Here is a 13,382-nt window from a genome sequence, read left to right as displayed (position 1 = left end):
CTGCCGAAGAGATGATGAGGAGCCGCTGCTGCTCTGCGCTCTCTGCACGCGCACAGGTAGGAGCATCGCAGGTTCACCTGCAGGACAGGTGCATCATGGGAAACGCCTATTCTTTTATTGATTTGTTTGTTTGTTTGTTTGTTTTATTTGTTTATTTCTAAACACACTATTTCAAATTCAAATGTACAATTGTGGAACATTGTTAAGAAAATAAAATCTGAAAATGAAGGAAAATACTAACTATTTTTTTCTTCTAGATAAACAAACATATTTAAATAATTTGCTTATATTTACTATGTTAAAAAGTACAGTAGGCCTGTATCTTAAATTAAAGATAGGTGCTGCTCCTGCTTAAATGGGTGGAGTGTCCCTTCGATAAAACACAGGAATGTGGAAGATCCACCAGCCAATGTAGGCTTATCTAAGGCCTGCGTAGGTGTTCACAAATGTCTGTGTGCTTTTCGTCTTGTACTTGTGAGTATTTAAGCGCCTTAGTCCAATTTGAGGGAAATCGTACTGCTCCAACATACAGTGCTATATATTTTAGACAATGCAGTGCTCCCAACTTTGTGCCAACAGTTAGTCTTTGTCTCTTTCATGTTGGAACATGAAAATATCTCCATGCACTTGAATAGCACCATGGAGGAGTGACTTTACCAGTTCTGACTAAACGAACTTGACATTGCAGCCAAATACCAGGTACTGAGCCTGCTGCACAGTACTCTAGATAAAGTTCACCATCTAGTGGATAAAGCGTTAAACTCAACTTTTTCCATTGTGCTTTATTACAGTGGGAGGGGGCATGAAATATTGTGGGCAGAGATGTAAATACTCTAAAGTACTTAGCATGGGCGGTGGGTTCACAACAGTAGTTCAAGTTTTAATTTAAACAGCATTATTTACAGACATTTCACTGTAACCTCTGTTACTTTCTGGACACTTACTGACTCTCACACTTGTTCCCACTCTGACTGTTCTTGTCTCCCAGTCTCCCCACATGTCTATTCGTAGTTCCTTATTTGTGTCTTCAGTATATACACCAGCCAACAGTCTGCTCCATGGCCCCAGCTGTTTCCGTGGCTTTGCCAGTTTTCGTCCTTGCACAATTGTGTTAAACTCATTTGTCCTCCTTTCCACATAATTTAGATCTGTCTGTTTCCTGAACCATGTCTGTTGGATGTATCCCTTGAGTGACTGATTTTCCTGGATTTGATGAATGCCCTGCATTGTGTTTTCCATTTCCCGTCTAATGGCCTGGACTGGAAGAAACCTGTATTATCAGGGATGCAAGTAAAAAAATAAATACTTTCTTGTAACTGTAATACAGTATTATTTTATGTACTTTTTAAATATTTTTAAAACTCCTCTCTGAATTATGTATTAAGAAGTGATGTGACCTCTTAACAGCAAGGCCGTTGTTCATTTCATGCCAAGATGGTCAAGATGAAATCCCACAGAAGTGAATTAAATGCATCTCTAAATGAATTTAAATCAGCCATTTTCAGCTGAGGCACAAGTTTAATCATGAAGAAAGGATAAATTCAAGTTCAAGAGGGCAGCAGGTTCATTATTTGATTAAAACTTAACACAAATTCTGCAGCCAACATCTGCAAGCCTGTGCAGGTAAGTTGATTAATGCTAGATGATTAATGCCAGTTCTGCCAATGCTGGCTCATGGTATTGGCAGCAAAGTAATAACAATTTGTCTTTGTGTGAAAACCCAAGCTTCTTACCCACTTGGCTGGTCAACTTGCCTTTCAGAAGTGACATCATGTTTTATTCTACCTAAAATAATTATGCAGTGTTTTTGTTTTGTTTGATTATTAAATCTGAAATAAAAAAGACATGTTAGATCCTGCACTGTCTTTAAAAGTAAAATAAAAAAACAAAAATAAATGTCTTAAGATCAATTTTAAATATCTTAAAGTCAATTTGAAATAAGTTACTTTTACACAATAATTTTACTTCATTAAAATGGGCCACAGTAACAAGTAGGCAACTTTTCATTAGAGTAAAATAATGCAGTACCTTTAAACCTGTCTGCCTCTTCATGCTGGTCTGCATTCACACCTTCCTTTTCTCCACCCAATCTCTGAACTGTGAACTGTGAACCACCACACATAATGTAAAGCCTATGGGCCAAGCAGAGTGGACAGATGGCACCAGCACAAAAAACACAAGTGTGTAGGTGTAGTGAGCCGCACAATGTGTAACCAAACCAAGAAGCCCGAAAACCTTTTTGGTTCATGTGCCAGGAGAGCATCTGGACATGTTTGAGGCCAGTATCCAGCTTCCATGACACATAAACAGGCATATCTAACACATCAACAAATCATTCAAATGTGCCCATGATGAATTCTCTTCATCATCTTCTGATTGTGGTTCAAATAGGACAATATAGCCTAACAAGTGTTCATGTAAAGACACTAACAGTGTTGATAGCATGAGGCAATATTGTCATCAGATATTCTAATGTCCAACGGAATCCTGTCAGGGGCGCCAGAGGATGTTTGGGCCAGGGAACCAAAAGGTTCAGATCCGGCCCTGTCCACGCGTAATGTTTGAGCACAAAGACAGATCATTGAGTCTGTCAGCTACTTACTGCTGGTTGACCGTGCAGGCAATAAGCGAGTTATTTTTTAAACTTAAAAAAAAAGCATTCACTTTGGATTTCGAGCTCTTTCCACGACAAAAACTTTTGAAGCTGTCTCACGCTTTGAAGAATGTGGAAATGAAACGTTGTGTCAGACCACTTCCACTTTCAGCGTCCACAGGAAGTGTGGAGACAAAGAAACAAGGGAGTTGTTATGATTTACTCAACTTTACTTACTAAACTCAACCCCTCAGCTTTGGTTATATAAATCGGGCTCCTGGACAGTGAGTGAATCTGAAATATGGCCTATACATGAAGAGTATTTGGATGTGAGTACTCCGTGTTTCTGTACTGTACTAATTGGATTATTGGTGCTGTAACACTGGGACCTGAATGAAGTGTCTGTAAGATAGATTTACATGTTAGTCTTACCAGAATGAGGCCTGCAGGTTGCTGTGGTAAAGTCAGACGTGAGAACATACCAGAACTTGTATGCCAGTTTGGATCATTTCTGCTGAATAATAGTATATATATTAAATTATACCTACTACTAGTAATAATAATATAAGAATTCAGCAACCTGCAACTTTAAATTCACTACTGCATTTTACAAACTTCATTGCAAGGGAAAGTGGGACTCGTTTTAATCAAATAAAAATAAAGTCTGTGATTGACTTCCCTTAAACCTTTTTTTAAAGATTTCAAGATTTACAGTGTCTTACTAACTTCATGGTATCTGGTTAACACTGTTTAAGCAAATGTAGGGTTTGATGCCACAACACATTCAGAAGGCTGGAACAGAGTCATGTTTACCATTGTGTTACATCACCTTTGTTTTCAACTACACTTGTGAATGGTTTGGGAACTGAAAATATTAATTCTTGTTGGATACAAGACTGCACTTGAACTGTATGTGTGTTGAAGCATCAATCTCTAAATTTATTTATTGACAAAATACAATTAATTTGTTCAGTGGAAACACTGAAAATCTTTGCTTTGTTCTTTTGTCTGACAAACTGATAACATTTTACGGCACTTTTTTTGGAAAAGGGGTTTGTAGCAGTGGAATTATTTTCTAAGAATATTTTATTTTTAAAAACGCCTTGTTAATCTTCAATTTAAGCTATTATCACAAAACATTTATTGATGCTGCATGTTTTAAGTCCTGTTATTGATCCCACAGTGGGGAAATTCAATTGTTACAACAGCTCCAAAACAATAGTAAGGTGCAAAAGAATGAAAATAGAGAAGTGTGCAAAAAATTTGCAAAAATGAAACATATTACAAGTACACTATTATTATTATTATTATTATTATTATTATTATTATTATTATGAAGACATACATTATATGTATAAAATAAAACAAACTTTTCACGGTCTCCGCCCCTCCAGCTTGTCTGTCCCTCCTACCTGCTCTTTGCCCTCATCTGTTCTCTCCTTCCCTTTATTAGCAGGTCCAGTGGTTCATTTTCCCCTCCAGATAGTTTTTACTACTTCCTGTGTGAACTCTATCCAGCGACACTTCTGTATCGGATAACCTGTTATCGACCTCGCCGGTTTCTGACCCTGCCTCTCCCTGACCCTCATCTGTGAGTTTTGTGTTTCTCATTCTGCCTGTTCTTCCCTGAAGACTCCATTAGAATCTGCTCCTGTTCTTCTCCCCCCTCCTCTTCTCTGACACCTCCCCTTGGCTTTGTTTGCTTTCTGTGGATATCTCTATATTTTTGGACTCCGATTGTAAATTAAATGTTAAATTAATTTAAATGCTCTTACATTATTGTATTAAGTACGGCTTCAAGTATCAGAGTACACTAAGCCATTATACATTTCCTTGAATCTTGAAGGCACAAGTCACAGGCCCAGTAACAAACAAAATAATAAACAGCACTGAGCCAAGTTCAAAAACAATAAGCACATTGATTACTTGTAAAAAAAGGGCAAAAAAATCACAGTGACAAGGCAGGCAAAAGGTCTATATAACTCACAACTAAAATTCAAGGTTTGAGGGAAGACTCGGGGCAAAGTAGAGGCACTAGAAATAATCTAGTAGGGAAGTGGTAAAATTAATCAATGTAATATGTGACGGTAGATGAAAGAAGACCAAAAGGGGACAATGTAAAGCAGCAGAATATCCCAGAAAGGCACACCTTACTCATATTGGTGTGGGGTCCAATGTTGTACTGTACTTTCACCAACACAGACCAACTACAGAATGTACAGCGGTACAGACACCACATAAGCACAATGGTGCTTTGAACTAAAAGCTGATTTCTTCAACTGTCATGTAAATGGCAAACCTGGGGATTAGAAAGATCTGCATTTCCCAAGTAGATTCCTTCATAGCTGGGTTTCTAATGCCGTTTTTTCAAGGAAGCATGTGCATGACAAAAGACTGCAAATGAGGCAACGTCTTCTTGTATTTAAACTTTTAAAGTCCACCTTAAACTGAAACCAACATAAAGTTAACTGTAGAAGTCCAAGTTGGTTTCTACTATTTTCACAGCAATTAATAAAATAATGTGAACCACTTTATGTACTGACAGCTACTTCACTGATGATACAGTACAACGGCATTTATTAGTTGATTATATTTTTTGTTAAGAATCTGAATCTGCAAACTAGCTAACAGCTAAAAGACTCAGATAAATGTGGGTTCCTAACCTGCCTGAATATGCTTGCTCTGTGGACAATAACATAAGAAGAGACTTGAGGGAGTCTTCAGTTATGATCTCCCTGATGGACATATGGAGTGATCTTAGCCTTTTGGAGTCTCAGTGAAAAGTTCACCAAAGATATTACAATAGATACAATATTAGGAATAGAAGTTATGCGAATTTGAGTTTTTGTCACTCAGACATTTGTTATGCTGTAAGCTGATCACTCCAAAAGCAGCTCTGGGTCTATTTTTTTGACTGATAATGAACTAATTCACTTCAGTTATTACCAGTGTTCAGAAAATTCCTTTTTGATCCTATTCCTGAAACATTGTCTGATTTACCAGAAGCACCCGGCGATGGCAGTTACGGAGCCGCTCCTGGAAACACTGATGGATCTGGGAGATGAAGAGCTAAAAATCTTTAAGTGGCACCTGCAGCAGGCTGAAATCTTGAAAAACATCCCAGCCATCCCCAAAAGCCATTTGAAGAAGGCAGACAGGCCGGACACACTAGACTTGATACTGCAGACCTACAATGAACAGTCTGTGGAGGTGATTAAGAAAGTGTTGACAAGGATCAACAGGAATGATCTTGTGCAGAGACTGTCCAACATCAGCCAAGGACCCAAATGTAAGTCATCCAATCTGTAACGTGAAAAACCAAAGTTCTGCTTTATAGAAAATGTAGAGTTTGAGGGATTCTTTTTCTCTCTCTTTATCTTTCAGTTTATGTGCATGATGTTGGTGAACCTTCAGAGATCAGTAAAGAATCATCCATTCAACCACAAGGACCATCTCTTCTTCACTCTCTCACCAATAGCAGACGAAGTGAAGGTCTGTTCTTTACATTCTGTATACAGAGTGGAAAGTGGAAAAAAAGGTTGGTATCCTTCCGTTAAAATTAGAAAAACCCACAATGGCCACTGAAATAACTTAAAACTCTTGAAACGTCCTGTGGTACACACCATGATACCAAACAGCACAGTGATTACTTTTCACTCAATTCACTTCAATTACAATTACAAATTGATTACTGATTACACCTGTTCTAATTACAGGACACACTTTTTTCAAGAGGTACATTAGTATTGTCCAGACCAGTTTGATTAGTTTGTATTTTTAAAAACTTCTGTTGAATCACAACTCAAAAGCTATGTCTGATTTTCATGAGTTAGTTTTGTAATGTTATATTTATAATTACTTTAATATATTAACTTAAAGTTATTTCAGTAATCATTGTAGTTTTTCTGACTTTAATGAAAGGCTACCAACAATTCTTCCCATGTCTGTATAATAATATCAATACACCTTTGTATACAAACCTTGATACTCTAATCCTCCAGAACCCATTGCATCCTACCAGCGAACCCTCCAATCACACTTCCAGAGCAGGTTTATGTGTGCACAAGAAGGCTGGTCGGAAAGGATGGATAAAAAACACCTGGACGACATCTACATAGGCCTCTACATCACATATGGTCGTGTTGTGAACATCAACAGGCAGCATGAGGTCAGGCTAATTGAGGTGGCACCAAGAGAGCAAGGAGGAATTGACGAACCAGTCCAAACCAGCAACATCTTCAAACACCCCTCTGGAAAATTAGCACCTGTAAGAACAGTACTGACCAATGGGATTGCAGGAATTGGCAAAACCTTTCTTGTACAAAAGTTTATCCTTGACTGGGCTGAAGGAAGAGCCTATCAAGATGTGCATTTCATATTTCCCTTCAGCTTCCGACAGCTGAATTTACTGAAGGGTAGAAGGTATCATTTCTCTGAGCTCATTCATGAGTGTATCAGGGAAACCAAAGACATCAGGGAACAGGATCTTAATGATATCTTCACAAAACTACAGGCTTCAGGAAACACCAACTATGACAAGAGTGAATTTAAACTTTTGTTTGTTCTTGATGGCTTGGATGAAAGCCGCCTTCAGCTTGAATTTACTGCTGAGACCTATCCTATTGATGTGACACAGGATATGGAAATTGAAATCTTGCTGACAAGCCTCATCAAGGGGGAGCTACTTCCCTCTGCTCGCCTTTGGATAACCACACGACCAGCAGCAGCCAATCAGATTCCTCTTGACTTTGTTGACATCATAACAGAGGTGAGAGGCTTCACTGACCCACAGAAGGAGGAGTACTTCAGAAAGCGATTCAGAGATGAGGAACTGCATGGCAGAATCTTCTCCCATGTCAAGGCATCACGAAGCCTCCACATCATGTGCCACATTCCGGTGTTCTGCTGGATCACTGCTACAGTTCTGGAGGATGTGTTGAAAACCAGAGAGGGAGGAGAGCTACCCAAGACCTTGACTGAGTTATACATAGAATTCTTGATGTTTCAGATCAGGCAAACAAAGAAGAAGTATGACACAGAGAAGAGTGTTCAGTACATTCAGTCGCTTGCAAAGCTGTCTTTTCAACAGTTGGAAAAGAGGAACCTCGTTTTCTATGAAAAAGATCTCAAAGAGAGTGGCATTGATATTAACAAGGCCTCTGTGTACTCTGGAGTATTTACACAGGTCTTTAAAAAAGATCGTCGGTGGAAGGCCAAGGATGAGGATAAGATGTTCAGCTTTGTCCATCTAAGCATTCAGGAGTTTTTGGCTGCTGTTTATGTGGTGCAGTCTCTTATTAACAAAAACAAAAATGTACTGGTGCCAAATCAACGCAAGTTCAGCAAACCTTCTGTAGCAGAGGTCCAAGGAATGGCAGTGAACAAGGCTTTACAAAGTCCAGATGGACACCTGGACTTGTTCCTGCGCTTCCTTCTGGGTCTCCTTCTAGAGACCAATCAAAACAGCCTACAAGACCTACTAAAAAAGACTGTAAGTACTTCAAAGGCCAACCAAGAAACAGTGCAGTACATCAAGGAAAAGATCCGGGAGAACCCATCTCCAGAGAGGTGCATCAACCTGTTCCACTGTCTGAATGAACTTAATGACAATTCTTTGGTTGAGGAGATCCAACAGTACCTAAATTCAGGAAGCCTTTCCACAGACAGATTGTCTCCTGCTCAATGGTCTGCTCTGGGCTTCATCTTGCTGTCTTCAGAAAAAGAGCTGGATGCGTTTGACCTTATGAAGTACACTACTTCAGAGGAAGGTCTACTGAGGCTGCTACCAGTGATCAAGAACTGTAATGTATTGTTGTAGGTATAAGATAATATTACATTTAACATTGTGAATACATTTCTATGAAGTGATTTTTTTAAATCAATTTTATTACTTGTTAAACCTGCAGATTCCTAATGTAATAATTATTAGCATTCACTGTGCTAACTGAATCAAAGCTGTTGTATCACTGTTTGTTCATTAGTGTGAGTGGCTGTAACCTGACAGAGAGAGGCTGTGAAGCTCTGGCTTCAGTTCTCAGCTCGCAGTTCTCCCGTCTGAGAGAGCTGGACCTGAGTAACAACAACTTGCACGATTCAGGGGTGAAGCTGCTCTCTGTTGGACTGCACTGTAAAGTGGAAAAGTTGCGGTCAGTTTGCTTCACTTTAACTGAAACACAATTGGTAATCATTGTTATCTGTGTTATACATTTGTCTTATCTGTGGGATACTAACTACTACTGTAACTACTACTACTATGACTAAATGGGCATAAACAGCAGATATGTTTTATACAGTGTTTGTGTCTTTGCACATATAGGCAAGTTAAATATATAGTGAGCTTCTTCTGTTTCTGACTCCCATTTAGACTGAGTGGCTGTAAACTGTCCTGGAGAAGCTCTGAAGCTCTGTCCTCAGTGTTCAGCTCACAATCCTCCTGTCTGAAAGAGCTGGACTTGAGTAACAATGCCCTCTGTGATGCAGCAGTAGAGGGGCTCTCTGCCGGACTGATGAGCACGTGCTCTAAACTGGAAATGCTCAGGTCAACGATAATGAAAATGCAGTTTCACTCTACATGGTTTCAATTTGTTTGGAATTCAAATATAATGTATAGTGAGAGGTTAGAGAATCAGGCTGTCACTTTATATTTGTTTCAACTTTTTAATTCAAAATATACAACACATCACCTTGTAGCTCTGAAGAAAGTATTCCTCAACAGCTTGACCTACAGAGGCAAGAGTCGGGTCATGGTTTTCTGGATTAATTTGTCATAAAATGTGATCTAATCTTCATATCAAGAGTATTAACACATGTAGTGTTGGGTGTTTTTTCCAAATAGTTCAATCTGAGTTTTGTCAGTCCACAAAACATTTTGCCAACACTGGGGTGAAGTGTCAATGTGCCTTTTTGTAAACGTGCGGATGTGTCACTCTGGGTTGCTTCTGTACCTCATTGATGAGCGTTTGTTGTGTACTTGGGGTCATTTTGACTGGCCGCCCACTTCTTCGTAGAGTAGCCACACTCCCAAAGTGTCTCCATTTGTTAAACAAACTGTAGACTGTAGACTGGTTAATTTCTTTGACATCACTTTGTAACCCTCTCCAGTTTTATGGAAATCATCAATGATTGATCGTAGATCTTCTGAAACTCCTTTTGGAGAGGCATGGTTCATGATGGTGGGAACTCAAAAAGTTTGAGTGTTTTTCTGTCAGTCAAAGTAGCTCTAGTCCACATACGCCAAAATAATTTGTACGTATTTGTATTAATTATGTTAACGCCTGACTCCAAGATAGCTTTTTTGAGGTCATTAGTCCAATGGTTCACATACTTTTTTCCACTAGCACTATGAGGTTTTTATGGTCGTTCTCAAAAAAGGCATAAAAGATCAGATTTTTTGTGTGTTATTATTTTAGGTACATTATATTAATACTCTTTACTTGATCAAATCACATTCTATGACAAATTAATGCAGAAAAGCATAAAATTCTGAAAGGTTCACATATGTTTTCCACCGTGTAATTCACGTTCTATTAACCCTGAAAAAATAAAGAAAGGCATTAGTGAGCAAAACTATAATAATCCAGTAAGCATGGGCTTTGCTAAAACCAGACTACCTGTATTGGCCTATGTTCAGATTAGTGTGTGCTATATAATTTTGCTAAATTACATTTGACAGGTGTAATTTTTTTTTTATTTAATGTTCTTTAGGTTGGATGTTTGTAACCTCTCAGAGAGAAGTTGTGAAGTCCTGGCTTCAGTTCTCAGTTTCCAGTCCTCCACGCTTAGAAGACTAGACCTGAGTAACAATGACCTGCAGGATTCAGGAGTGAAGCTGCTCTCTGGTGGACTGATGAGTCCACACTGTAGTCTGGAAACTCTCAAGTCAGGAATCCACACTTTGATTATTTAAATCTTGCTTTGTATGCAGTTTCAGGGAATAGACTACATCTAATGTGGAGTTTTAATCTAAAAGTTTATTTTATTTTCTGAATTACATTCTGGAATTTTATAAATAATCTGCATTCCCTTTGTTTGTCATATTATCTGTTGTGCCAAGACCTAACATGCCAAAGGACAGTTATTAAGAAAGCAAGCACACTGAAGATCTGCTGAAGTGACAAGATAATTTAATAGGTGACAACTTGACAAATATAATAAATGACCATGAATACATATGCTTTGACACGTGCACTGCATGGTACAGTTCAACAATTAAATCTATATTAAAGCATATGCTATGGCGTTTGCAATGGGAGAGCCAATGGAAGATTTTGAACCAATATGTAATGCTCTCCAGCACCGCCATCAAAACACCAGGACCAGATCTTTTTGCAGAATGATGTTTGTGACTCCAGTAAAGTGTCAGTGATTTGCAGAATCAGTGCAATGGCGCACTGATTAATAATGTTAAATTTTTAATTAAACAATCATTTAAACAACCTGTTTTACATATTCTATGCACAAATGGGAAGCAAATGTTAGTGTGACTGCTGTCTAAAACCGTCTGTCTTTTGTGTTTGTAGGTTGTCAGGCTGTCTAATTACAGAGAAAGGCTGTGCTTCTTTGGCCTTAGCTCTGAGCTCAAACCCCTCCCATCTGAGAGAGCTGGATCTGAGCTACAATTATCCAGGAGACTCAGAAGTGCTGCTCTCTGCTGGATTGGAGAATCCACAGCAGGAACTGAATACTCTCAGGTAGGGAGATCTGAAGGCTTCTAGAAAACAAATCACATTTCTACAGTTTATATAACAAGGTTGTAACTGATAAAGTTTCTATACTTACACACTTGCCAAAGTCTGATGATTTTATTTATTTCCCTAGATTGGACCCTAATGGAATATGCTGGTTGAAATCTGGCCTGAGGAAGTGTGAGTATGTAGTCAGTTGGACTATAAAAATGACAAATAAAATCTTTTCATTAGTGCTGTGAAGGGAGGAGGCACATTGAGCTTAAATAAAGATACTGTTTCCCCACAGACACAAATCTGGAGGCAGACAAAAGAACATATCTGAGAAATTATTTTAAAAAATATTATAATTATAGAAGAAATGTCCTTTATAAATCATAAATTATACTTTGTACACACCTACTGCTGATTATCTGGATCAGGTGTGTTTAGTCAAAATCAGTAAGTGCAGGGATGGATGGAAAAAAAGCACCACAGTGGCCGACAAGACCAGAACTCATACTGGCACAGGGTGCCACTCCAACTCTGGGTACACTATTATTATTTAAATGTTGATAGCAGTACAGAACTACATTTCAGGGGCTCAGTCTTTTTTATGCCGTGTTGATATGATACTAATTCGTTATTGTACAGTTGTGGAAATAGTTTCTATTGTTTGGCTTATGTTCGGTTGGAATACGTTAACTTGACGTGACTGCACTTATGCAGTGTTACCTGCATCTGAACTGTTTCTCGATCTCTCTATCAGATGCATGTGAACTCACCCTGGATCTTAACACAGCCAGCACGTACCTGTCCGTGTCCGAGGACAATAGGACAGTGACGCTGGTGAAAGAGAAGCAGCCATATCCTGATCATTCAGAGAGATTCCACCACTGGAAGCAGATTCTGTGTACGAATGGTCTGACTGGCCGCTGTTACTGGGAGGTGGAGAGGAGAGGCTGTGTGTTTATTGGAATGACTTACAGAGGAATCAGAAGGAGTGGAAGCGGCGCTGACTGTTACCTTGGGTTAAGTGATAAATCTTGGAGTGTGTGCTTCTCTCATGGCCATTACTCTGCCTTAAACAGTAACAGGATGTATGCGTGCATATCTGCTCCCACCTCAGTTTCTGACATAGTAGCAGTGTATCTGGACTGGCCCGCTGGCACTCTATCTTTCTACAGAGTTTCCTCTGGCACTCTGATCCACCTTCACACCTTCCAGTGCACCTTCACTGAACCTCTCTATCCCGTGTTTGGGTTTGAGTATATGAATCGTTTGGATTCCACAGTGACTGTATGTCATATGGGAGAGGGAGAGTAGACAAATACTGCTGCTGACACGAGGCTTCAGCCAGTAAGACATGTCCCACAGAAGAGGCAAAACTACTAGAACATGAGTTTGAAAACTGAATTATGAGTTTACACTGGTATGAGTCTATTGCCACTGCTATTAAACAACCAAAACCAATTATGTCTGAGTCTGTTTTTTCCTTTCTTTACCTTCAGACCTGTTATTGACTCTGAGCTCCAAGCCTGGTATTACTAAAGACAAGACCTGATGAAGAAGTCCAGGCTCAAGCACTTAATGTTACACTAAACTGTGAACATAGATAACTATGCCAAAAAATATAATAAAATGAGAGTACAAATTAGATAGTTTATGAGCATGGTTTAGTAGTAGCACCATACTCTGTGCACATGTTTCTGTTGCCTTCATGACACTGAGAGCAGGGTTTGAGGGCCAGAAGAAACAGAAAAGTCACATACAGTACATCCTGAATATCAAGCAAAGGAAGCTAAGTTGCAGAAACAAGGCCTTGTATAAAGAAAAAAAAAAGTGAATAGAGCGTAACAACCAGCAGTAACTTAGCTGGTAGAGTCATTCATCAATCCCAGGGTTAGTGGTTAAGTTCCTAGTTTCTTCTGGCTACATGATGATGTTTCCTTGGGTAAAACCTGTAGCAATGCAAATACATACTGTCTGGCAGCTGTCCCCATGTTGACAAATTTATTATTATGTGATGTGAATCAACATTAAAAGACTGAATCTGTCTAAAAAACTGGGATTAAGCATTAAAGCCTCTAATGTCTACACAGTCTAAGCATCTGCATGGGATCCTC

General features: G+C 39.0%; 1 protein-coding gene across 4 annotated transcripts; it reads left to right on the top strand.

Annotated features, from left to right (window-relative positions):
* The first annotated feature begins 2,789 nt into the window (after positions 1-2,789).
* On the top strand, positions 2,790-12,729 carry LOC113159670 (NACHT, LRR and PYD domains-containing protein 3-like). Of its 4 annotated transcripts, none has more exons than XM_026356497.1 (11): positions 2,790-2,922; positions 4,050-4,184; positions 5,597-5,882; positions 5,978-6,085; positions 6,595-8,407; positions 8,575-8,739; positions 8,958-9,131; positions 10,298-10,471; positions 11,113-11,283; positions 11,411-11,457; positions 12,026-12,729. In XM_026356497.1, exons 3-11 carry the CDS (start codon positions 5,609-5,611, stop codon positions 12,580-12,582), a joined length of 3,483 nt encoding a protein of 1,160 aa, XP_026212282.1. In that variant the 5' UTR covers positions 2,790-2,922; positions 4,050-4,184; positions 5,597-5,608; the 3' UTR covers positions 12,583-12,729. The 4 variants fall into 4 exon arrangements, with proteins under 4 accessions (XP_026212282.1, XP_026212290.1, XP_026212299.1 ...); XM_026356505.1 differs by having other exon boundaries at positions 2,821-2,922; positions 4,047-4,184; XM_026356514.1 differs by lacking the exon at positions 4,050-4,184 and having other exon boundaries at positions 2,821-2,922.
* The last annotated feature ends 653 nt before the right edge of the window (positions 12,730-13,382 follow it).

Source organism: Anabas testudineus, chromosome 8 (genome assembly GCF_900324465.2).
Source record: "Anabas testudineus chromosome 8, fAnaTes1.2, whole genome shotgun sequence".
Classification (NCBI taxonomy): domain Eukaryota; kingdom Metazoa; phylum Chordata; class Actinopteri; order Anabantiformes; family Anabantidae; genus Anabas; species Anabas testudineus.
This window is presented reverse-complemented; position numbering and strand designations above follow the sequence as displayed.